Source organism: Microcaecilia unicolor, chromosome 5 (assembly GCF_901765095.1).
Source record: "Microcaecilia unicolor chromosome 5, aMicUni1.1, whole genome shotgun sequence".
Taxonomy (NCBI): Eukaryota; Metazoa; Chordata; class Amphibia; order Gymnophiona; family Siphonopidae; genus Microcaecilia; species Microcaecilia unicolor.
Window position 1 is genome coordinate 174,626,219 of NC_044035.1, and position 27,520 is coordinate 174,653,738.

The window sequence follows — 27,520 nt, forward strand, 5'->3', positions numbered from 1 at the left end:
TGTTAGGTATTATTAGGAAAGGAATGGAAAACAAAAATGAGGATGTTATAATGCCTTTGTATCGCTCGACAGTGCGACCGCTCCTCGAACATTGTGTTCAATTTTGGTCACCGCATCTCTAAAAATATATAGTGGAATTAGAAAAGGTGCAGAGAAGGGCGACGAAAATGATAAAGGGGATGGGACAACTTCCCTATGAGGAAAGGCTAAAGTGGCTAGGGCTCTTCAGCTTGGACAAAAGGCGGCTGAGGGGAGATATGATAGAGGTCTATAAAACAATGAGTGGAGTTGAACGGGTAGATGTGAAGCGTCTGTTCATGCTTTCCAAAAATACTAGGACTAGGGGGCATGCGATGAAGCTACAAGATAGTAAATTTAAAACGAATCAGAGAAAATGTTTCTTCACTCAACGTGTAATTAAACTCTGGAATTTGTTGCGAGAGAATGTGGTAAAGGCAGTTAGCTTAGCGGAGTTTAAAAAAGGTTTGGACAGCTTCCTAAAGGAAAAGTCCATAGACCGTTATTAAATGGACTGGGGAAAATCCACTATTTCTGGGGTAAGCAGTATAACATGTTTTGTACATTTTGGGGATCTTGCCAGGTATTTGTGACCTGAATTGGCCACTGTTGGAAACAGGATGCTGGGCTCGATGGACCTTTGGTCTTTCCCAGTATGGCAATACTTATGTACTTATGTAATACATGATTAAACCAACAATCGAACAATATTGCTAACTAACAACATACTTCTCGATAATATCAACCTTAAGATGTCTTCCCCTTTCCAAATGAGATACAATGGTAGAGGGGAAGACATCTTCTTTGTCCTCTTTCCCCATGCTGTGCCTTTGAAAATTCTTTATCTAAGGACAAACAGGATAGCAGTCCATCACAGATGGGTATCTGCATCTGATTTAGCCTGCACAGAAAAGCTTCTTCAGCTTAGAACAAGGGAATCCAGTTTCAGAAGATATTTAACTCACTCTTCCCGGTATCAGGAATCTCACTATAGAACTCACTCCCTTTGGCCACGAGACTAGAGACCAACCACCTCAGTTTCCGTAAGAAGCTAAAATCTTACCTATTCCCAAAAGCCAGTGCCGTAGCGAGGGCGGCTGACACCCGGGGCGGGTCACCGCTGCGCACCCTCCCCCCCGGGTGCAGCACGGCGCACACCCCCCCCCCAGCGCATTCTTACTAGCATAGGAAAACGGGGAGCGGGCGGGAGGGCCGATCCGCCCTGACTGCACATCGCTGGGAGCTGCGTCGGCTCCGCTGGTTCCATGCTAAATTTTAGAAAGGACATTTCAGCCCTAAGAGTCAGTGGTAAGGAATTCCATAAGTAGGGGGCTAGATAGAAATAGGTGCTCTGATGAGTAAATGCATTTTGAGTATGATAGAATGATGGAACAGACAATGATCAACACTAGATCTGAGGGACAGAAATGGAATGTTTCGGCAGATCAAGGACTCAAGATAAGATGGTCGGGCAGTATGAATGGCCTTATTTGTTAGTCAAAATCTTGAATTTATTTCGGTAAGGAATAGGGATCCAGTGATGACAAAGAAATAGAGGTGTCAGACGATCAAAGCATCCTGCTAAAGACAAGAGAAACGTAGCAGTATGAGAATGGGAAGTATTTCTGAAAATGCTACCCAGAGGGTTTCAGATTTCAATTTCCTACCCAAAATCATAATTCTCAGAGGACAAGCAGACTGCGTTATTCCCACATGAGAGTGACATCATTCGACTGAGCCTCAGTGCAGATGCTGATTTGCTAGCACTAGAGAAAGTTCTAGCAGTGTCCCACCGTGCATACACTTGTACCTTCCCACCCGACGCTCGAGTACAGGTCTTTTAGCCTCTTTCCACAGAGCTGAGAGGATGTGTTTGCATGGTCCTCTCCTCATGCTGTGCTCTTCAAAATGTATTTCGCTATCGCGAGTGCCTTCCCCTGCACATAATTATCTTCTTTTAAAATGTATTTCTCCTATTTTCCCTACCTCGTATTTTTTCTCTAGTTTTTCAGCTTTTTTTTTTTTGTTTCCTTTATTTTTCTCAAGTGGCTGCGTGGTTAGGCTGCATCCCCGACCTCAGTTTGAATGTTTCCCCTTTTTTGAGGAGTTTAATTTAGCCAAAATTCTTTTTCAATGTCCTGGGTGTCAGAGCCAAGGTCTGAGCAGGCAGTACCTGCTCGTACATCAGGGGAGGATGCTTCCCTGGAGGGAAGGGCTGCACCTCAACACTCCTCGGATAATGGACGTCGTTCCACTAGGGCGTGGTCATTGCAGACTCAATCACCTGATTCTCAAGAGGAAGAGGAGTCTGACTGGGACTGTTCATGGATATCAGATGAGGATCCACATTACTTCTTGGAGGAAGAGTCATGTGGTATCCAATCTGATCCCTCACCTCCTCAAGAGAGACGGAAATCTCCTCCAGAGGCACTCTCTTTTACTAGTTTTGTCAGGGAGATGGCTGCAGCCATCCCGTTTAAGATGGAGAAGGAGCCCTTGGCAGAGATGTTGTCTGTCTTGGGCTATAAGTCTCCTCCTAAGGAAGATTTCACTGTACCACACCCTATCCTTGATGCATTGATGAGGAACTGGGAATCTTCCCTCTTAGTGCAAGCAGCACCTAAGAAGGTGGATTCACAGTATCATATCTAGAAGGCTCCCTGATTCGAGAGGGCCCAGTTTCATCACCACTCTTTGGTAGTCGAATCCACTCTCAAACGAGCTATTGGTTTCATGCCTCAGGGCCCCCAGGGTGAGAGGGCAGAACCGTAGACTCATTTGGGAGGAAAACCTTTTGGGCCTCGATGCTCATTGCCCGCATCCACTCCTACCAGCTCTTCATGAGCCTTTACTTGGAGTCTTGAAATCTGAAACACCTCTTCCCTGGGCTCCCTGATCTCGTCTCATGGCTTCCAGTATCATCTTTATGCTGACGACACCCAGCTTTATCTCTCCACACCTGACATCACTGCGGAAACCCAGGCCAAAGTATCGGCCTGCTTATCCGACATTGCTGCCTGGATGTCCAACCGCCACCTGAAACTGAACATGGCCAAGACCGAACTTCTTGTCTTCCCACCCAAACCCACTTCTCCTCTACCTCCACTCTCTATTTCGGTTGATAACACCCTCATCGTCCCCATCTCATCTGCCCGCAACCTCGGTGTCATCTTAGACTCCTCCCTCTCCTTCTCTGCGCATATCCAGCAGATAGCCAAGACCTGTCGCTTCTTCCTCTATAACATTAGCAAAATCCGCCCTTTCCTGAGCACACCACCCAAACTCTCATCCACTCTCTCGTTACCTCTCGCCTTGACTACTGCAACCTACTCCTCACTGGTCTCCCACTTAGCCACCTATCCCCCCTTCAGTCCGTTCAGAACTCTGCTGCATGTCTTATCTTCCGCCTGAACCGATATACTCATATCACCCCTCTCCTCAAGTCACTTCATTGGCTTCCGATCAGGTACCGCATTCAATTCAAGCTTCTGCTACTAACCTACAAATGTACTCGATCTGCAGCCCCTCCTTACCTCTCAACCCTCATCTCCCCTTACGTTCCCACCCGAAACCTCCGCTCACAGGACAAATCCCTCCTCTCAGTACCCTTCTCCACCACCGCCAACTCCAGGCTCCGCCCTTTCTGCCTCGCCCCACCCCACGTGTGGAACAAACTCCCCGAGCCCATACGCCAGGCCTCCTCCCTGCCCATCTTCAAATCTCTGCTTAAAGCCCACCAATGTTGCCTTTGGCACCTAACCTCTACACCTCTACCGAGGAAATGTACACTGCCCCAACTTGACATTTCGTTCTTTAGATTGTAAGCTCCTTTGAGCAGGGACCGTCCTTCTTTGTTTATTTTGTACAGCGCTGCGTAACCCTAGTAGCGCTGTAGAAATGTTTAGTAGTAGTAGTAGTAGTCTCTAGTTAATGTTACACTTAATCTGATAGATTCTTTCCCTATGGAGCAGGCCACTGAGCTTCACCAGTTGGCCAATAAGCAGATGCAGTGTCAGTATTATTTAGCCAGGAACACTTACACTTTTGATATTGCATCCAGACTCTCTGGAATGGGTATGGGGATGTGCAGACTCTCATGGCTGCATGTCTCTGACCTGGAACAGGCTGTTCAAGAGAGATTAGCAGACATGCTTTGCGGAGGGGACAGCTTAATTGGAGAGAAAGTGGAAGAGGTCGCTGACCTCATTAAAAAGCATACTGATACTATCCACACTCTCTCTCGGCAACCTCCATCTGCATCTTCTTCAACAAGAAGATTTTTCACTGGGCAGAGGTGCAGGTCCTACTACTCTCAAAGGTGTAGGTACCAGCCTTCTGCTCGGTCTACTCAGGTGACTCAGGACCCCCATCTCAGGCCTTGCCTGCCCCATCCCTAGAAATCCCAGCCAGCTCCCCAGTCAAAACAGGGCAAGGGCTTTCGATTGGTAGCAGCAGAGCATAGTTGCACAAAGAGTATCCATTCCAGGTGACCTACCGGTCAGAGGGAGGCTCAACTTTTACCACCACAGATGGCTTCTTATAACCTTCAACCAGTTGGTGCTTCAAATAGTCCATTACAGGTACGCTCTAAATTCGCATCAGCGACCTCCAAATTGCCCACCGAGAGCATCTTACATCAGCTCTCAGCACAAGCAAGTACTTGTACAGAAAATCTCCATGCTTCTTCAGGCCCATGTGGTCAAACCCATACCACCAGAGGAGGAGGGGCAGGGATTCTATTGCAGATAGTGATCAAGAAAATGGGGAGATTCCAGTCCATCTTAGACCTAAGGACCCTGAACAAAATTCTGGAGAAATAAAAGTTCAAGATGATTTCCCTGAGCACCCTACTTCAGGAAAACAATTGGCTGTGCTCTCTGGACTTAAAGGATGCTTATACCCACATTTCAATACTTCCCAGTCACAGGAGGTATCTCAGATTTCGAGTAGGGAAATGCCACTTCCAGTATTGCGTTTCTGCTATTTGGCCTATTGTCTGCCATCAGAGTTTTCACCAAGTGCCTGGTGGCAGTCGCAGCATGACTATATGTGTTTCCTTACCTGGACGATTGGCCGGTCAAGATCACATCTCAGGAGGGGGAAATTGAGTCAATGCAGTTGATTTTTAGAAGTGCTAGAGCTACTGAGGTTTGTCATAAGTTATCCCAAATTCCATTTCCATCCAGTATGAAAACTGGAGTGCATAAAGCCCTGCTAGACACAGTGCAGGCTCAGGCCTTCCTTCCTTTAGCGAGAGTGGGTACCTTGGTAGTACTTGCCTCGCAGGTCCGCAGCGGCCATCAGGTTTCAGCATGGCTACTGTTGAGACTGATGGGCCACATGGCCTCCACAGTGCATGTCACTCCCATGGCACAGCTCCATTTGAGAACGGTCCAATGGACTTTAGTCTCCCAGTGGTCTCATTCGCATCCCACCATTCGCTCACGCCCTTCTCTGGTGGACAATCTGGTCCAATTTGACTCTGGGACTTACATTTCAAATTCCACTACATCAAAAGATATTGATAACTGATGCATCTGACCTAGGTTGGGGAGCTCATGTGGATGGGCTTCACACTCAAGGTCAGTGGTTTGTGCAGGAGTCTTCAAATCAGTCTCCTCGAGCTATGGGCCATTTGGAATGCTCTAAAGGCTCTCAGAGATCAACTACAAAACCACATTTTCCAATTCAGACAGACAACCAGGTTATGATGTTTTATGTCAACAAGCAGGGGGTGGGGGTACAGGATCCTATCCCTTGTGTAAGGAAGCGATAGACATGTGGCAATGGGCTCTCCTTCATGGGATGAGCTTCTGTGCCATATACCTTCCCAGAAAGAACAGCTACCTGGCAGACAGAGTCAGCAGGATACTGCAACCGCACGACTGGTCTCTCAACATGGGCATAGCCTGAAAGATCTTACGAGAGTGGGGCACCCCCTCGGTGGATCTTTTCGCCACATCTCAACAGCAAGGTCCCTCAGTTCTGCTCCAGGTTCAGATCACACAGCAGACTAGTATCAGATGCTTTTCTCCTGGAGTTCTCTTCAGAAGAGCTGTGGAGATTGGACTGTTTTCCGACCCTCATCACGCAGAATGAGGGGTCCCTTCTGCATCCCAAAATCCAATCTCTGGCCCTCACGGCTTGGATGTTGAGAGCGTAGAACTTGAATCCCTCAGATTGCCTCAGGGTGTCTCCCGTATCTTGCATGCTTTCAGGAAAGACTACACTAAGAGGTGTTACTCTTCTAAATGGAGAAGGTTTGCCATTTAAGAGCATAAGAGTAGCCATATTAGGTCAGACCAATGGTCTATCTAGCCCAATATCCTGTTTTCCAAACAGTGGCCAAGCCAGGTCACAAGTATCTGGCAGAAACCCAAATCGTGGCAACACTCCATACTACAAATCCCAGGGCAACCAGTTGCTTCCCATGTCTGTCTCATTAGCAGACCATGGAATTTTCCTCCAGGAATTGTCCAAATCTTTTAAAAACAGATACACTAACTACTGTTACCACATCCTCCTGCAAAGAGTTTCAGAGCTTAGCTATTTGTTGAGTGAATAAATATTTCTTTTAAAAGTATTTCCATGTATCTTCTTTGAATGTCCCCTAGTCTTTGTACTTTTGGAATGAGTAAAAAATCGATTTACTTCTACTCATTCTAAACCACTCAGGATTTTGTAGACCTCAATCATCTCTCCCCTCAGCCATCTCTTCCAGGCTGAAGAACCTTAACCTCTTTAGCCTTTCCTCATATGAGAGGAGTTCCATCCCCTTTATCATTTTGGTTGCTCTTCTTTGAACCTTTTCTATATCTTTTTTGAGATACAGTGACCAGTACTGAATGCAATTCTCAAGGTGCGGATGCACCATGGAGTGATAGAAAGGCATTATGGTATTTTCGTTCTTATTCACCATCCCATTCCTAATAATTCCTAGCATCCTGTTTGCTTTTTTGGCCACCACCACACACTGAGAAGAAAATTTCAGCGTATTATCTACAATGACACCCAGATCTTTTTCTTGAGTTCTGACCTCCAAGGTGGACCATAACATCAGGTAACTGTGATTCGGATTATTCTTTCCAATGTGCATCACCTTGCATTTGTCCACATTAAATTTCATCTGCCATTTGGATGCCCAGTCTTCCAATTTCCTATGGTCTTCCTGCAATATTTCACAGTCCACATGTGTTTTAACAACCTTGAACAGTTTTGTATCATCTGCAAATTTGATCACCTCACTCATCATTCTGATTTCCATATCATTTATTAATATGTTAAATATTACTGGTCCCAGTACAGATCCCTGTGGCACTTCACTGTTCACCCTCCTCCATTGAGAGAAATGACCATTTAACCCTACCCTCTGTTTTCTGTCCAATAGCCAATTTCTAATCCACAACAGAGCCTTGCCTCCTATCCCATGACTAATTTTTTCAGGAGTCTCACATGAGGAACTTCTATCAAAAGTTTTCTGAAAATCTAGATACACTACACCAACTGACTCACCTTTATCCACATGTTTATTCATGACTTCAAAGAAATGAAGCAAATTGGTGAGGCAAACTTCCCTTGGCTGAACCCATGTGGACTCTGTCCCATTAAACCATGTTTGTCTACGTGTTCTGTAATTTTATTCTTTATAATAGTTTCCATAGTTTTGCCCGGTACTGACATCAGGCTTACCAGTCTATAATTTCCCGGATCACCCCTAGAACTCTTTAAAACTCAGCGTCATATTGGTCATCCTCCAATCTTCAGGTACTATGGACAATTTTAACAACGGTTACATAATACTAACAGCAGATCAGCAATTTCATGCTTGAGTTCTTTGAGTACCCTTGAATTTATGCCATCCAGTCCAGGTGATTTACTATAATTTGTCAAGTTTGGTTCAGTACATCTTCCAAGTTCACTGAGATTTCTTTCAGTTCCTCTGCATCATCACCCTTGAAAATTATCTGGTACAGGCAGATCTCTTACATCTTTATCCGTAAAGACAGAAACAAAGAATTCATTTCCTCCCTGAGCACCCCTTTTGCTCCTTTGTGATCTAACAGTCCCACTAATTCCTTTGCAGTATTTCTGCTTCAGATGTACCTGAAAAGGTTGTTACTGTGAGTTTTAGCCTCTGCAGCAAGTTTCTCTTCACATTCTCTTTTAGCCTTCTTTATTAATGCTTTGCATCTGACTTGCCTGTGCTTATGTTGCTTCTTATTTTCTTCATTTGGGTCCTTTTTCCATTCTTTGAGGGACAATCTTTTGGCTTTAATGGCCTCTTTTACTTCACCTTTTAACCATACTGGCTGACATTTTCTCTTCTTTCCATCTTTGCAAATGTAGAATGCATCTGGACTGGGCAACCGTGACCTTCCCTGGCTGCTGCCCCACAAACGCAGGTCTGGTGCAGTGCTGCAGCCAGGCAGCTCTCAGATGGTCCCTCCTTCCTTCCCGCTCTCAGTTCCCCGACCGGCAACCCTCCTTCTCTCCGTTCTTCCCTCCTCCCCCCCCCCCCCCCCCCCGCGTGCGTGTGTTTTAACCCTTTTACTTTCCATGGCAGCGACGTCAGTGACGAAGAAGGCACTGCGGGCTCGCCTCCAGCTCCAGCTTCTCCCTTCCCTCTTCACACAGTGTCCCATCTCTCTCTCTTATCCCCTTCTACCCAATGTTTCCCCTTCTCCTTCCATCCCGCATCCCCCTTCGCAGCATCTCCTATCTCTCTCTCTCTCTTTCTCCCCCTCTCTCTCTCTTTTCCATCCAGTGTCTCTTCTTCCCCCTTCCATTCAGCATCTTCCCCTCTTTCTCCCCTTCACAGCATCTTCCATCTCTCTCTCGCTCTTTCCTTTCCATTCAGTGTCTCCCCTTCCATTCAGCATCTTCCCCTCAGTTTCCCCCTTTGCAGCATCTCCCATCTCTCTCTCTTTTCCATACAGTGTCTCCCCTTCCCCCTTCCATCCCGCATCTCCCCCTCTCTTTCCCTTTGCATCATCTCCCACCTCTCTCATTCTTTTCCACCCAGTGTTTCCCCTTCTCTCCAGCCATCTCCCCCTGTATCTCTCCCATTTGCAGAATCTGCAATCTTTCATTCCCTTCCCTCCAGCATCTCCCCCCTCTATCTTCCCCTTTGCAGCATCTCCCATCTCCTCTTCTCTCTATCCCTTCCATTGCCTCCCCCTTCTATTCACTGTCTCCCCTATATCAATTTTTTTCCATTCACTGTCTTTCCTTTCCCTATTCCATCCAGTATCTCTCCCTTCCACCTAGAATTCCTGTCTCACTCCTCTTCCCTGATACAGCCATCCAGGATCTCCTCTCCACTATCTCACCTCTCCTCTTGCTCACTCTTTCCAACCCCAGCCCCCTCCTCTAAGCAAGGATAGGGACATAGGTGCCAAAACACTAGCTTCTCCCGGCTACTGCTGTGGTGGCCTGGAGAAACCGTGAGCTTGCGTGCTCTGCTCTACCCTGCCCTTCCCTTCCCTGCTTCTCAACTCACTCTCTCCACACCCTGCTGCTGCAGCTACAAAGCAAAATGAAAATGTACATGGGACTGTAGTCCTGCGTGTGCTGCTGCTGGCTTATCTCCTCCTCTCCGGAAAGAGGAACTTACATCATGAGGCAAGGGAGGGAGGAGGAGGGAAGCTGGTAGCGGCATGCGCAGGCCTACAGCCCTGCGCATTTTGCTTTGCAGCTACAGTGGGGCACAAGGGTGAAGTAAGTGAACAAGAGACAGGGAAGGGCAGGGTAATGGGCAGAGCACAGAAACTGAAGCTCACGGGTCCTCCAGGCCACCACATCAGTGGCCGGGATGAAAAGCAATGAGGAAGGCAATGCCTCCCCCCATGAAGAAACAGTGTGTTTTAAGCCTGTAAAATGTATTGGATATTTTCCTGCATTGATTATGTTCTGAAGTGTATTTCTCCTATTTGGCCAGCAGATGGTGCATGTTTATGCTTAAAGCTGTTACAGAGGACTGACATCTCTTTCTTTTAGTTGGCACACAGATAATAGGAAGTGCCTGTAGTGATGTAACCAGTTTTTATTTGAAACTTGACTATTCTGGGCTCTGATTGGCCTGGAGTTTGAAATTACCCAGCAGGTGCTGGCTGTTGCTTCAGTTTCAGCCTGAGAGAAAAGAGAGAAAGTGAGAGAGAGAGAGAGAGATCGTTGCTGAAGCTCTGTGAACAGATATATGTCCTGATCTCCCCAGGTACTTTCTAGGAAGTATGTAAATGTTCAGTTAGTTTTCTAATTGATCCATTTTTCTTACTGTGTGCTATTTGCACTTTTATTTTTTTTTATCCACTGTTCCAAGTTCTGAGAATAAACACATTTGTTTGTTCATTCTGCCTGTCTGGACTGATAAATAATCCTGGTGGTTTGTGTGTTGGGCCTGTGAGTGCTTTTTGGGAACTATGGGACCACTGGGAGTGTGGCTTCAGTAACCTAGAAGGAGTAATAACAGAATCCTGGTGAGTGATAATCAAATCCAGGGTATGACCTGCAGAATGTGTAGCAAAATGAAACATACTGATACAACCCTATATCAGTAAGAAAATTAGAAAAATGAAGAGAATGAGGCTGAGACAAAGTGTTTACATGTGTATTCAAATGTCCTAAAACTAAAAGATTGGGGAATTTGTCAGATGCTTCAGTTGATGTTTGATAGACCAAGTCCCAGTCATGTGTTTTTAAGTAAGGTGGTCAATAAAGAACCAATATATGAAAAAACTGGTTTTGTGGAAACCTGTGCTAATAGTAATTCTTGATACGGGAGACCAGTTATAGGGAGTTCTTTAACTAAGTAGTGATAGTTAAAAATTAATGCTAGACCCCCTCCTGTCTACCAACATGCAAATAATAAATCAATTGAATAGTGGGGAGGAAGGCAGTGAAATAAATAAGCCTTCTCCTCCTGAAGAAGCCAGGGTTCAGTCAAGCAAAACAGATCCAAGTGATGAAAAGTGATAATATCATAAATGAAAGCTGATTTATGTCGAAGGAACCTGCAGTTTAGTAATACACAGGAAACAGATGTAGGATAGCCTGCTACCGACAATGAAGGAGTCGAAGAATGTACAGATAAACAAGGAATTAAGTGGGTAAGCCACCCTAATCCAGGATCATGCACGACCTGAAGTGGGCGCGTCCCCACCATGATGGAATAGGCTGGGGTTCCAAACTCATAGGAGAAGACTGAAAAAGAGCAATAAATGAGTACTCACGTATGACTTCCATAGGGAACAAAATATCCTTAATGTTTTTGGCAACTGGCATTGAATATCCGATGGGGTTTTTAAACTGCAAAAACGTTAACTGGCTGTGCAGATATTCAGCACTAACCAGTTAACTTTTTAGAGTTTAAAGAAAGGACAGCTATTCATGCAGTCCTATTTGACTGCTAAACTTATCTGGTTAGGTGCTGAATATTGGCACATAACCAGATAAGATATTCAACGGAGATAACCAGTTATCTGCCATTGAATATTAGCAGTTAGGTGCCAATATGCTATTTAACCGATCAACGGATGTGTCTGGCCGGTTAAATAACTTTGAATTTTGGGGGGACAATATTTTTCCAGCTTTTCCAGCTTATGCACAAGAATTAAATAGTCTTTCACTCTTTTTTTAAATGACAATTTAAGACCTGCTCATCCTCCTGCATAGGCAACTTTTAATATCAACTCTCCTTCAGGATTATTTTTCATTGTGAATTTTTTTTAAGACTTAATAATGTGAAGATAAGTAATTCAAAATTTAAAAAAGCAGCATAATAGCAACAAACCATTATAAATAGCTTGCAGGAAACACACAAAAACAGCCACTAAAATGTCACTGTTTTCAAAAAAAAAACCATCACACTCATGTCTTTGTTGATCTCCCTATATAGGTCTTTTATGATTATCAACCCCACAAACTCTGCCTATTCATTTGTATGGACTTGTAAGGATACTCTGAGCCTGAAATCAGCACCAGCCTTCAACTGCCTCACAATGTTGGGACAAATTCGTGCTGAGAAGAAAGCAGAGGTTAGTACCTGAAGATTAGAAGACTGGCAAAAGGGCCAAAGTATATCTCCTGTATTGAGATTTTAAAAGTTACATATGCTGTACAGTTTTACAAGAGAAGAGCTGGAATGGAGAATAAAAGATTGTTATGTCATACATTTATAACCCACTTTCTCCCTATAAGGTCCAAAGTGAAGTCACAATGTAAAAGTCTGGTAAATAGCTGGGGATGCAATTACTGCGGCACCCAGTTGGGCGGCGGTAGTTTCAGATTTCCACACAGTAAGCCCTCGGTGGGCTTACCACTGCTTTATAAAGGGGCCCCTTAGTATTTAACCTGCATCTTTCTAGTGGTACCCCATTATTTATTTATTTATGGTTCATTTGTATCCCACATTTTCCCACACATGCAGGCACAATGTGGCTTACAGAAAAATTAGGAAAATTTACAATTTAAGAAAATATTGTAAAGTTGACAAAGAATAAACAAGGGGAGCAGTAGCTAACAATGGCGAACTAAGCGGGGTGGGGGATTGTGATGGGAATATCAATCAGCTGAGTAACTAGGGGAGTACGTTTTAGCAAAGAAGTAAGTTTTCAGCAATTTCTTGAAGAGGATGTGGTCCATTTGCGTTTTGAGGTGCTGCGGAAGAGCATTCCAGTATTTAGGACACCAGTAGCGGAAAGAAGAGGTGAAAATCATCTTATATTTGACCCCCTTGCAGTTTGGGAAGTGTAGTTGGAGATATGACCGTGCTGCAGGCATGGCATTCCTTGGTGGAAGATCAATCAGGTTGAGCATATAGTCCAGAGCAAGACCATAGATGATTTTGTAGGTTAAGGACAGGGGCGTAGCCAGACAACAGATTTTGGGTGGGTCTAGGCAAGAAGTGGGTGGGCACCAAGTGTTCTCCCCTGCCCCAACCACCACCAAAAAAAATACCTCAGCTGGTGGGGAAATGCTTCTTTCCACTTTGGCAGTCTGCAGCAGGCATGCACTGAAAACAGAGCATGCACAGGTGTCAGTATCGTGGAGAGTAGCGTTTTCGTTAGGGGAAGTCTTCAGCTGGCCAAGCTTGGGATCCCCACCAGCTACTGCTAAACGTGTGCTACTGTTGGGTGGGCCTGAGCCCTAAATGGGTGGGCCCCGGCCCACCCAGGCCCACCTCTGGCTATGCCACTGGTTAAGGAGCAGATTTTAAAAATAATACGTTCCTTCACAGGCAGCCAATGTAGGTTGTAGCGCAGAGGCTCAGCATGTGTAAATCGTCGTTTTCCCAGAATCAGTCGCGCGGCAGTGTTCTGGACTGTCTGGAACTTTTTCAATAAAGAGACCTTGCAGCCCGCATAAATCCCGCTGCAGTAATCTAGGAGGGATAGGACTAACTAATGCACAAGGGTACGGAACAGCTCTCTGGTAAGGAAATACCTTATGCACCGGAGCCTCCACATAGCATTAAACATTCTTTTGGAGACCAAATGCACATGATTGTCGAACTGTAGGTACATGTCCAGATTCACACCTAAAAGCCGCAGACTGTTGGAAAGTGGAAGAACATAATCCTTAACGGGAAGCGTTGTGTCGGATATTTGGTTATGGGTGGACGAGAGTATGAGACATTGATTTTTTTCCTTGTTTAGTTTAAATCAGAACACCTGAGCCCAGTGTTCAATAGTGGAGAAGCTAGCTTCAATGAGATTAGCGATTTCGGATATGGTGGTATGAAAAGGGATATAGATGGTAATATCATTGGCATAGATGAACGGATTTAGGTCTAATTTTGCTAGAGCTGAGGCTAATGGCATCAACATGATATTAAATAATGTTGGTGAAAGGGGAGAACCTTGGGCCACCCCACAGGAGGCAGACCATGGAGCAGAAGTGGCGGAATTCACTGTGACCTGGTAAGTTCTTGTGGTCAAGAAGCCCTTGAACCAGTGCAAAACAGACCCTCCTACGCCGAGTGAGTCTAGTAGATGAAGTAGTAGGTCATGGTCCACCATATTGAAGGCAGTTGACATGTCGAATTGAAGTAGTAGTACCTTCCGTCCGATAGATAGCTATCGTTTGAAATTTGATAAGAGGGTGACTAGAACCGTCTCTGTGCTATACTGTGCACAGAAACTGGACTGCGAGTGGTGAAGGATATCAAAGTTAGTCAGGAATTCATTGAACTGAGTGTTAACCATACTCTCCGTTAACTTGATAACCAATGGTATAGAAGCCACTGGGCGGTAATTTGAGATAACATCAGATTTAATCTTAAGGTTCTTTGGAATGGGTGTGAGAAGAATATTACTATGTTCAGGCGGGAAGTTCCAGAGCTTAACATATGGTTTAGGTAGCAAGTCAGATCTTCAACAAAGCATTTCAGGGCGACTTTTAAAAGATGGGTCGGACAAACATCCAATCTACAGTACTTGTTGGTGAACTTTTGTAAAGCATTGGTTATGCTATCGAGTAATAGTGTGTGGAAATTCTTTCTGGTTTAAAATACATGTATATGTTTTAAAATTCAAAAGTATGTAAGTAACATCCCCTCTCCAATTTTACCCCCTAAACTTATGTGTGTACAGGATCTGTATATATAAGTTTAACAGCACACAGGGCGTTCAATTTTATAAAAGCCAGTTTCCTTGGTAATACCCTATTTACCTATGAAAATGGCTTGGAAATTACCCTGGCCATTTCTTAACGGTGTCGCTCTTCCGTTTTACTTATTCTTTTGGCCTCCTCCCCCCCCCCCCCCCCCCCCCCCCCCACCACTTTTTTTTAAACTTTTAATACAAAAGTGGTATTACATTTCCTCCCCCCCCCCCCCCCCCCAATATTTCTATGTGGGGGTTCACAATGATGACCTTATGCTCCACCATGTACAGCCTGAAGAGGTCTCCTAACTTTTAGAAATTAGAACCAGTCAACTATTTCTTAACTCTCCATTATCCTTTATCTCTTCATTTGGAGGCAAGTATTCAGAACTGCTTATGTAGACTGCATTGGGTTTTGACTGTATACATGTTACATTTTTCCAAAGTGCCGGACCAATAACCAGATAAATTTTGACTCAATAAGATGATATATGACCAAACCTTATACACCTATCATGAGGAGTAGCCACAGTCATTCTGGTGGCAGCTCCTATACAGATAGTGCCAATGATATTTAGCTGTTATTATCTGTATACCTTATTCATGCAAGTCAGACTACAGAAATAACAGGAATAACATTTATGAGGGTAATTTTTTAACAGGGGCATTTTATGTGAAGTCCACTGCAGTGCCTACTAGGGTGCCCCACTACTCTGCCAGGATGTCTGTGTGGCCAGTCTACTAAGAATGCTGGACCCCCATAAATGCCAATGACATTTTTTTGTGTGTTTTTCTCTTGGACTTTTTTTTTTTCAAAAATAGTCCTAAAAGATAGGTGCACTGAGCACATAAACGTCTAACAAATGGCCATTTTTGAAACAAAATGTTGAATGTTTTTCTGGTTTGAAAAAGGCCACTTTTGTCCAAAATGGATTTAGACATCATATCGAAAATGCCCATCCAAAATATGGCATAATTTTTTTTTCAGTAAAATCATTTCAGACCTTTACATTTCTTGCTTTTTTAGCCCCTTCATCTTTTTTATTATTCCTTTCGATTCCACCTCAGTTTCTTTATCTGTTTTCTATTCTTTATGCTTTAATTTATACTTCATATTATCTTTTCTATTCATTTTGCATTGTCTACATGTTCTCTTGCCTCTGCTTTTTATATTCCTTCTTATCTTATCCAGTTTATGCTGACAGAATATCTCCACCCTGCTGCTACTTGCTGATTTCATTCTTGAGTCTCATTTCTGTTTGACTATTCCTTTTGTTTTACTTTTGTTACTTTAGCTTGCATCATAATAATTTACCATGCTTCCCTTCCTCCCTCCTTCTCTCAGACATACTTTCCTCTCCCTCATATATATTTCACTACTTTCTTGCTAATTTGCATCTCTCCCTAGGTCTCACATATACAGTACATACTGCTTGCCTGCTGTTCTCTTTCCTTCTTCCCTCAGCTTTCTTCTCCATCTGTCATCTATGCTCATTCTTCCCTCCTTTATATCTTCTCCATCCTTCCTTTCTTCACTTTTATTTATTTATTTGTTGCATTTGTATCCCACCTTATCCCACCTCTTTGCAGGCTCAAAGTGTAAGTGTAAGTGTAAGTGAGTAGTGTAAGAATGTTAGTAACTAAACATTTAGTATTGCAGGGTTTTGGTCAACATGATGATAATAAAACAAAGTAATAGTATACAAGCAGATATTAAGAGACAATTCTGAATATAGATGGGCGAGTTGTGCATATTCACATTGGTTGATCTTTGTGGTACGCTTTATTAAAGAGATGGGTCTTCAGTAATGAGCGGAAGTTCGTTCTTTCGTAGATCGATTTCAAGCTGTGCGGCAGTGCATTCCATAACTGTGTGCTCAGGTAGGTAAATTTTGACGCATGCATTAGTTTGTATTTCGTTCCTTTGCAGCTGGGGAAGTGCAGATCAAGGAATGTGCGGGATGATCTTTTGGCATTCCTAGGTGGTAGGTCTATCAGGTCTGACATGTAAGCTGGTGCGTTTCCATGGATAATTTTGAGAGCTAGTGAGCATACCTTAAACGCGATGCGTTCCTTAAGTGGGAGCCAGTGTAGTTTTTCTCCTAAGGGCTTGGCACTTTCAAATTTTGGTTTGCCAAATATGAGTCTAGCTGCAGTGTTCTGGGCTGTTTGGAGTTTCTTGATTATTTGTTCTTTGCAGCCGGCATATAGTGCGTTGCAATAGTCTAGATGACTGCGCACCATTGATTGTACCAGGTTGCGGAAAACACTCCTTGGGAAGAAAGGTCTTATTCTTTTTAATTTCCACATTGAAATTAGGCTTTCCTTAAAACAGGATAAAATTGGAAATCCAGAACTTCTAGATAAAATTTAGAGTCAACAAGACAGGATTATAGGTGAGAGGAACTGGAGTTCTTTTAATTAATTAATTTATTTGTTGCATTTGTATCCCACATTTTCCCACCTCTTTGCAGACTCAATGCGGCTTACAATACATCATGAATATTGAGAATACATGAGAAAGTATACATTTAGTAATAGCAGAGAATTTTTGGTAACATGATAATGATAGAACATGGAAGTATTTTAATAAGCAAACATATTAAGAGATATTTAAGAAATATATAAGAATTATAAAGAAAATGTACATTTAGTAATAAAAGAGGATCTTGGGTAACATGATAATGAAGAAACATGTTAGTAGTTTGGCAAGCAAATATTGTAGGGGCAATTCTGGTTGTGTGTACAGAAATTCATATTTGTTGATCTTTGTTGTATGCCTTGTTGAAGAGATGGGTCTTCAGTAGACTTCGGAAGTTGGTTTGTTCATAGGTCGTTTTTAGGTTTCGCGGCAGTGCATTCCAGAATTGTGTGCTCAGGTAGGAAAAGGTTGACGCATGCGTTAGTTTATATTAATACCATTGAATTGTCTACACTTGAATCATTTATGAAAACTCACGCCTCCTCCTATTGTGCTTTGGACCACTGTCCTAGTTTTTTATTGAATCATAACTCTATTCAATTTAAAAATTATGTATTTGCTTGCATTACAGATAGTTTTCACTCAGGACACTTCCCTATTGATGCAGGCAAAAATAATCCTTACTCCGATACCAAAGAATGCAAAATCCAGTCTTGCTGAGGTCTCAAATTACAGACCCATTGCATCCATTCTATTTCTTACTAAGGTTATGGAGGGAATTGTGGCATGCCAGTTGGTGGACTACATAGAATTTCATAACATTCTCCCTTCATCACTATCAGGGTTTTTAGAAAATCTTTTAGCACCAAGACTTATTAACTTCCCTATATTCATAAACTAGAAGAGATATTAGTATGGAATGAAGGGTGCTTTTAATGCAGTTTGACATGTCTGCTGCATTTGATCTTGTCGCTCATGAAATCTTGTTGAATTTGCTAATTCATTATGGTACTATAGCCTTGTTATGGAGATAGCTAACAGGTATTCTAAAGAGTAGATCATAATCAAGTTAAGAAAGGAAACCTGCACCGTTCCTTTGAATGCATACCTGAGTATGACCTTCTGCAGGGTTCGCCCTTCTCAAATATATTGTTTAATTTGCTGATGGCCCAACTGGCAATTTGATTGTCATCTACAGGGTACAATACATATATAATATGCAGACTACATCACTATTACTAAACCCTTTGATTCATCACTATTCTCCATCTCTCAGTTAACAGAGGAAGGTTTTAGCATTCTTTGAAGCTGGGCAGCAGCTTTTAAACTAAAGCTTAATAGTGATAAAACTACATTTCTAGTATTGGGAAATACCTACAAACTGTTTTTAGAAACTTCTATCACAATAAATGGTGTCTTGTACCAAATAGAAAAGCAGCTAAAGATACTGAGAGGAGTTGTTGGCAAGAATTTAAAACTTGAATCCTAAATCAATTTCTTGATAATGAAAGTTTTTAACTCTGTGGAAATTAAGAAGGATTAGATCTTTCTTCAGTCAGTCAGCTTACAGGTTGCTGGTACAATCTTTAGTTCTATCACATTTGGACTACTGCAGTCAGTGGTGTGCTGGTAAATTTGTAACAACAGGCTCTCGCCCCGGTCCACCACTGTGCCCTCCGGTCCACCACTTCGCCCCCCCCCCCCCCCATCCACATCTGCGCCCCCCCCCCCCCAAATTGCAGAGCTGGCTATAGCCTGGGGGGGGGGGCAATGCATTACTCTCTCCAGGAAAAAAAAATTTAATGATACTACTACTACTATTTAGCATTTCTATAGCGCTACAAGGCATACGCAGCACTGCACAAACATAGAAGAAAGACAGTCCCTGCTCAAAGAGCTTACAATCTAATAGACAAAAAATAAATAAAGTAAGCAAATCAAATCAATTAATGTGAACGGGAAGGAAGAGAGGAGGGTAGGTGGAGGCGAGTGGTTACAAGTGGTTACAAGTCAAAAGCAATGTTAAAGAGGTGGGCTTTCAGTCTAGATTTAAAGGTGGCCAAGGATGGGGCAAGACGTAGGGGCTCAGGAAGTTTATTCCAGGCGTAGGGTGCAGCGAGACAGAAGGCGCGAAGTCTGGAGTTGGCAGTAGTGGAGAAGGGAACAGATAAGAAGGATTTATCCATGGAGCGGAGTGCACGGGAAGGGGTGTAGGGAAGGACGAGTGTGGAGAGATACTGGGGAGCAGCAGAGTGAATACATTTATAGGTTAGTAGGAGAAGTTTGAACAGGATGCGAAAACGGATAGGGAGCCAGTGAAGGGTCTTGAGGAGAGGGGTAGTATGAGTAAAGCGACCCTGGCGGAAGATGAGATGGGCAGCAGAGTTTTGAACCGACTGGAGAGGGGAGAGGTGACTAAGTGGGAGGCCAGCAAGAAGCAGATTGCAGTAGTCTAAACGAGAGGTGACAAGGGTGTGGACGAGGGTTTTGGTAGAGTGCTCGGAAAGAAAGGGGCGGATTTTACGGATGTTGTAAAGAAAGAAACGGTCTGCTGGATATGAGCAGAGAAGGAGAGAGAAGAATCAAAGATGACCCCAAGGTTTCGAGCTGAGGAGACAGGGAGAATGAGAGAGCCATCAACAGAAATAGAAAACGGGGGGAGCGGGGAGGTGGGTTTGGGGGGGAAAATGAGAAGCTCGGTTTTGGTCATATTTAATTTCAGGTGGCGTTGAGACATCCAGGCAGCAATGTCAGACAAGCACGCTGAAACTTTGGTTTGGATGCAAGGTGAGATATCAGGGGTAGAAAGGTAGATTTGGGAGTCATCAGCATAGAGATGGTAGGAAAAGCCATGGGATGAGATTAATGAACCAAGGGAAGAAGTGTAGATAGAAAAGAGGAGGGGACCAAGAACAGAACCCTGAGGTACGCCGACAGGCAGAGGGATAGAAGTAGAAGAGGATCCACCAGAGTGAACACTAAAGGTGCGGAGGGAGAGGTAGGAAGAGAACCAGGAAAGGACAGAGCCCTGGAATCCAAGTGAGGACAGGGTATCGAGAAGTATGCTGTGATCGACAGTGTCAAAAGCAGCGGAAAGATCAAGAAGAATGAGGATGGAATATTGACCTCTGGATTTAGCCAGTAATAGGTCATTGGAGACTTTAGTAAGCGCAGTTTCGGTTGAGTGGAGAGGGCGAAAACCAGATTGTAATGGGTCAAGAATAGCATGTGAGGAGAGAAAATCAAGGCAGCGGCAGTGAACAGCACGCTCAAGTAATTTGGAGAGAAAAGGAAGGAGGGAGATGGGTCGGTAATTGGAGGGACAAGTAGGGTCAAGTGCAGGCTTCTTAAGGAGAGGTGTGACCACAGCATGTTTAAAGGCAGCAGGGACAGTCGCAGTGGAAAGTGAGAGGTTGAGAATGTGACAGATAAAAGGAATAAGAGTAGGAGAGATGGCATTAAGAAGGTGGGTGGGAATGGGATCAGAGGAACAGGTGGTACATTTTGAGGAAGAAAGGAGAAGTGTAGTTTCCTCAATAGTAACTTCAGGAAAGGAGGAAAGGGAATGAGGGGAAGGAGAGAGAGGGGAACGGACTAGTGGAGGGAGAGGTGGTGAGGTAGAGAAAGCAAGGTTTATCTTTTGAACCTTGTTGTGAAAGAATTCAGCAAGGGTCTGAGGAGATAATGAAGGGGGAGTTGGGGGAGGGGGCACCTTGAGGAGAGAGTTCAATGTGGTGAAGAGAAGTCGAGGATTAGAGCCAAGAGAGTTGGTCAGCTGGATAAAATAATCCTGTTTGGCACGTAAAAGAGCAGATTGGAAGGAGGTCAGCATGAACTTAAAGTGTAAGAAATCAGCAAGGGCCTGAGATTTCCGCCAGAGGCGTTCGGCGGAGCGGGTACAGGAACGTAGGTAGCGGATATTAGAAGTCAGCCAAGGTTGGGGTTTTGTACGCCTTACAGGGCGGGTCATCAAAGGTGCAAGAGTGTCTAAGGCAGAGGATAGAGTATTGTTGTAAGAAGAAACAGCCTCGTTGACAGACGTGGATGGTGCCACAGTAGAGAGGAGGTTTGAAACATGGGAGGATAGAGATGAAGGGTCAATATCGTGAAGATTCCTAGATAAATTAGATAGGACGGGACTGGGAGGGAGGAGATTTAAGTGTGAAAGTTATAAGATGGTGATCAGAGGAGGGATGATCAGAGGCAAGGAAACTAGAAGGTGAACAGTTGGAGGAGAAGATGAGATCAAGACAGTGACCATTTTGATGAGTGGGGGAGGTGGAGCATAGTTGGAGATTAAAGGACGACGTTAAAGCAAGTAACTTGGAAATATAAGAGTTGGAAGGATCATTAGCAGGAATATTAAAGTCACCAAGGATGAGAGAGGGGGAGGAAGGATCATGGAAGAAGGCAAGCCAGGCGTCAAAGTCACTGAGAAAGGATGAAAGGGACTTATCAGGGGGACGATAAATGACCGCTATTCGAAGAGGCAGATGAGAGAAAAGGCGGATAGAGTGGACTTCAAAGGAGGAAAAACAGTGAGATTGAGGTGGAAGAAGGGGTTGAAATCTGGAGGAGGGAGAGAGAAGTAGTCCAACACCGCCCCCACGGCCAGCAGGGCGAGGAGTATGTGAAAATAGATAACCGCCATGGCACAGGGCTGCGACTGAAGCAGAGTCATCAGGACAGAGCCAGGTTTCTGTTATGGCGAGCAGATGGAGGTGACGCGAGATAAAGAGGTCCTGGATATAGGGGAGTTTGTTACAGATAGAGCGGGCATTCCATAGGGCGCAAGAGAAGGGCAGAGAAGAGGAGGGGAGTAGAGGAATAGAGATGAGGTTAGAGAGGTCACGATGAGATCTGTAGAGTTTGGATAATAGTTGGTGAGGAGGGCCAGGATTGGGATTGATGTCACCAGCTGAGAGTAAGAGAAGGAGTAAAAGAGAGCGGAGGAGAGTAGGAGAGGTGTGGCCACGAAGGCGTCGAAGGCGAGAGGTATTTAGGTGGAATGGGGAAGGCAAAATGGAGGGAAGAAAGAGACGGAGATTAAAAGCCAAGAGGGAGGAAGAGGGTAGGAGAGAAGGTGAGGTGATGAAGTCAATGGATGGGAAGTGAGTTCCTGTAGCGGAGAGAGGTAGGGGGTGAGGGAAAAGATTAGGAAGGGACAGAGCTAGGAAGAGAATGTGAATAGGGGCCATGTTTAATAGGGGATAAAATGCCATAAATAAGTAAATAAATATAATCTTTTAACATTTAGCACCTGATTCTCAAAGTGGACATATTCCAAACACTATAATGAAAATAAAATTATTTTTTTCTACCTTTGTTGTCTGGTGACTTTGTTTCTCTGATCATGCTGGCCCAGTATCTGATTCTGCTTCTCTCTGTCTGTTCCCTTGACTCCGTTTCCAGGGCTTCCTTTCCATTTATTTCTTTTCTTTCCTCCTTTCGTCTTCATTTCTGGTCCTCCGCAGACTTGACTGTACAGTGGATCCAGCTTCTGCCTATTTTCTCCATCCATGTGCAGTTTCTCTCCTCACTTCCTTTTCCCTCATCTAATCTCCTTCCTCTATCTTCCCTCCATGTCCAGCATTTCTTCTCTCTCCCTTCCCTCCCCTCTATCCATGTCCAGAATTTCTCTTGCCCTCCCCTCCATCCATGTCCTGAAACTCTCTTCTCTCCCCTGCCCCCCTCTACCCATCCATGCCCAGCAATTCTCTCCCCTGCCCCCCTCTACCCATCCATACCCAGCAATTCTCTCCCCTGCTCCCCTCTACCCATCCATGTCCAGCAATTCTCTTCTCTCCCCTGCCCCCCTCTACCCATCCATGCCCAGCAATTCTCTCCCCTGCCCCCCTCTACCCATCCATGCCCAGCAATTCTCTCCCCTGCCCCCCTCTACCCATCCATGCCCAGCAATTCTCTTCCCTGCTCCCCTCTACCCATCCATGCCCAGCAATTCTCTCCCCTGCCCCCCTCTACCCATCCATACCCAGAGATTCTCCTCCCTCCCCTGTCCTCTCGCTCCCATCCATGTCCAGCGATTCTCCGTCACCCCCACCCTCCCCTCTCACTCCCATCCATCTTTTTCTATTACCTCCGTCGAAGCACCGCGTTATTTAAAGCCCTGCTGCCCATCTCTAGCCTTCCCTGCTTGCTTCGTGATGATGTTCGTTCGTTCCCTCAGTCCCGCCTTCGCGGGAAAAGGAAATTATGTCAGAATGACGTCAGAAGGTGGGACTAAGGGCATGAACTCATCAGAAGCAAGCAGGGAAGGCTGGAGACGGGCAGCAGGGCTTTAAATAAGGTGGCGCTTCGAGGGAGGTAATAGAAACTGACGGATGGGAGCGGGAGGGGAGGGTGGGGGCGAAGGACATCGTTGGATATGTTTGGGAGCGGGAGGGGCGGGACAAACCATATTTAAAAAAAAAATGGGTGTCCATCTTTGTTCCGATAATACGGTTTGTGCCAGTCAAATGCATCGGATTTGTGCGGATTTGAGCTGGGCGGTATCGTTTTCAGCGATAATGGAAATCGAAGGCACCCAGCTCAAAAACGACCAAATCCAAGGCATTGGGTCATGGGAGGGGCCAGGATTTGTAGTGCACTGGTCCCCCTCACATGCCAGGACACCAACCGGGCACCCTAGGGGGCACTTGTAAGCATGGCCTGTGATGGCGCCCTCCTGCCATGCTTACCTCGTGCAATGGAGCCGGCTCGCCCCGAAGAACAACCCGGCTCGCAAGAGCTGTCAAAATTTAACAAGCGGCTCTTGCGAGCCGGCTCCAGCACACCACTGACTGCAGTGCTCTATATGTGGAATTAAATGAGGGTCTTCTAAGAAGACTTCAAACACTACAGAACACTGCAGCATGCCTAATCTGTAGATCATCTAAATATGTGTCTGCTTCTCCACTTTTGAGAGAGCTTCACTGGCTTCCAGTTGTCTCGTATAATGTTCAAACTTGGCTTAATGACCTTTTTAATAATTCATGGATATGCCCCTGAATATTTAGTGAACCTTATCCATCTTTCAGTTAGACATTTGATAGTAGGATGTAGACTCCCTTTGCTATTACAATGCCCTAATCCAAAACGTCTGAAACCCTGTTTAATGGAACATTTTTTTTTTATCAATCACCACACTGGTGGAATTCACTGCTATTAAAAATTTGGCAAATTTTCCAATATTCTGCGTTTAAGAAAGCTATCAAAACCTATTTTAAAATGAGTCTGATCGTATTTTGGACACTTTAAAACTGATGTATTTCCAGGACTTTGTCCTGCTTCTTTTGATTCTGTGAACCACATAGAACTCCTAGGGGTCATTGCGATATACAACTGTAAAATGTAATGTAATGTGGTCCTCTGGGTCGCTACTTCCAAAGAGAATTCCAGAAATTCAGTGATATTCATTGCTGATTGGTCTTTCTCATGTACAAAAACAGAGTCAGATTGAGTTGACAAATTCAAATACTGGGCCCTTACCACAGGTGGTAAGGACTCTGCTGCTATCTTTTCTTTTTGTTTTGTTTTTTTAATATAATTTTTATTAGAGTCAAACAGTACAATAGAACAAAAACAATTGTTGCATATTAGTCTATATTTAATTCCTCATTATATTACCAGGCTTCAGTAGTGTTAAATTTGTTACCTCTGATAATTCTTATTAGTTCGAATTATTTGGCTTTTGATAAAACTTAAAAACCTGGTTATTTGAGAAATTTTATGGTGTTCAATTTTTCACTTCTTTAATTTGAAAACTAAATGTATTTTCCTGGAAGATATGATTCATCTTCTCTTTATATAATCCACAACAAACTGGTCAGGTGTTTGCAGACTAAAAGCACTGTATAGTATAGTATAGTATAGTATAATGTTTAACCCCATCTCCTTTCAACCTCCCCCTCCCCCCTCTGCTGGTATCTTAAGAATATCTCGCATATATTTACATAGCATATCAATAGGAGTTATCAAAGAAGATTTAGGGAAATTTAGAAACCTTAAAGTGTTCTTCCAGGTTTGATTTTCTAAATGTTCCATTCTCCAGTGAATATAAATGTTATCCTTCATTAAAATAGTATTTTCTTCCTAGAGATTTTTGATCTTAGCTTCCAAAGAATCCTGCCTAATAGCATGTTAGCTCAACTGTAGAGAATGGTCCTCTATGGTATCTCAAGAATCAGATAATTCACCCATAAACAGCCGTGGAGGGGCATAATCGAACGCGAACGCCCATCTCCATGGGCGTCTATCTCCGAGAATGGGTACGTGAAGGGGCGGGACAAACCATATTTTAAAAAAAAATGGGTGTCCATCTTTGTTCTGATAATACGGTTTGTGCCAGTCAAATGCATCGGATTTGTGCGGATTTGAGCTGGGCGGTATCGTTTTCAGCGATAATGGAAATCGAAGGCACCCAGCTCAAAAACGACCAAATCCAAGGCATTGGGTCATGGGAGGGGTCAGGGTTTGTAGTGCACTGGACCCCCTCACATGCCAGGACACCAACCGGGCACCCTAGGGGGCACTTGTAACAATAAAAAAAAAAAAGTTAACTACCTCCCAAGTCCATAGCTCCCTTCCCTTGGGTGCTGAGCCTTCCAAATCCCCCCCAAAACCCACTCACCACAACTCTACACCATTACCATAGCACTTATGGCTGACGAGGGGCACCTAGATGTGGGTACAGTGGGTTTCTGGTGGGTTTTGAGGGCTCCCATTTACCACCACAAGTGTAACTGGTAGGGAGGGATGGGCCTGGGTCCACCTGGGTGAAGTCCACTGCACCCACTAACAACTGCTCCAGGGACCTGCATACTACTGTGATGGAGCTGGGTATGACATTTTAGGCTGGCATGCAGGCTGGAAAAAAAAAGTTTTTAAAGTTGTTTTTTTGGGTGGGAGGGGGTTAGTGACCACTGGGGGAGTCAGGGGTGGTCATCCCCGATTCCCTCCGGTGGTCATCTGGTCATTTAGGGCACTTTTTTGGGACTTGTTCGTGAAAAAACAGGGTCCAAAAAAAGTGACCCAAATTCACGCTAAAAACGCCTTTCTTTTTTTGATTATCGGCCGAGGACGCCCATCTCTCCTCGGCTGTTAAACACGCCCCAATCCCGCCTTCACCATGCCTCCGACACACCCCCCCCCCCCCCCCCCCGTGAACTTTGGCCATTTCCACGACGGAGTACAGTTGAAGACGCCCAAAATCGGCTTTCGAATATACCGATTTGGGCGCCCACGGGAGAAAGACGCCCATCTCCCGATTTGGGTCGAAATATGGGCGTCTTTTTCGAAAATAAGGCGGACAGACACTTAGGAAGTGCTAAGAAGCTGCATAGCGTCCCACAGTGTCCATCATGACTACTGTGGGCTTTTGCAGCTGTTGCACAGTCCGAAGGCCCTCTGCTTTCCCCTACCAGTGGAATTGCTTATATTTTACTGCACTTGATGTTCAGATTCCACTTTTCCACTGAAAACCCCAGGGAAGGAGACTGCAAATGGTGATCCCTCCATAGGGGGCAACGAGAAAATCAATCAACTTCCTCCTGCTCCACACTGCTACACTTGAGTTGCACCTCCTGGATGCTGCGGAGAAAAGCTCATGCAGGGGACTCAGAGACCCTGCTTCCACTGCTGCCAGAGATATTCATCTCTGGCACGGTCAAAGAAGAACTCACAGCAATACCTGCAGGAGCAGGAAACTGCTCCAAGGTCCTCTGCCTCAGTGGTTGATTCAGTGACAGCTACAGAAGTACTTGCTGGACCACTCCTTTCCGTTTGTTCCCCATAGCAGCAGGAGGATCCAGGGACTGCCTGCCATGGAAGGACGTCAAGGAGGTATCAAACTCCCATAACTGTGTCTAATCACATGGACATTTTAGATCTTGTGTGTCTTTTTTTAGTTTTCTGTTATATTTGCTATACATAATTATTTCCTATTTTCAATCCCTCAGTTTTGGGACTTGAAGATTTTTTACTGCAGTTTATATATTTTTTTCTTTATATTCATTTTTCTGTATATCAGAAGTGGAATATGGCATGCTAGCATTTGCATTTGAATAACATTAAATAAATATAACATTTTTAAAAATGAAAGTATTAAATCCTGGGGAGGAACTGTGTTTGATTCCTAATCAGGTCCACATCCTGGGCCAGCCTTAGGGGAGGAAGTCCCAATCAAACGTTTGGATTTAGGGTTTCAGAAGGATCCCTGGTATAAGACTTCTCGCCGTGGACAATCTCTGCGGTAACTGGACTGAGTTGAGATGACATTAAAAAAAAATCTCCAGATAGTTGCAAATGAAGGCTTGCAAGTGCCAGATCTTAGTCCTATTTTATTTTAAGCTGAAACCTAAAAAAGCAGGAACAAATTGCTGTAGCTGCACTACCCCTCCTTCCTCAAAAAAAGAACAAAGAACAATGTATCAAGACTGGGGAATAGAATCATTCTTCATTAGGAAAAATTATGGTTTAATTA

At 44.3% G+C, this 27,520-nt stretch overlaps 1 protein-coding gene across 1 annotated transcript in view; it reads left to right on the top strand.

The window, feature by feature from the left end:
- Positions 1 to 27,520, top strand: part of HYDIN (HYDIN axonemal central pair apparatus protein) — a 2,443,906-nt gene that overhangs the window by 2,137,917 nt on the left and 278,469 nt on the right. Inside the window, exon 94 of the mRNA XM_030205004.1 lies at positions 11,912 to 12,050. Within this exon, the coding sequence (XP_030060864.1) occupies positions 11,912 to 12,050 (139 nt within the window). The remainder of the gene's footprint in view (positions 1 to 11,911; positions 12,051 to 27,520) is intronic.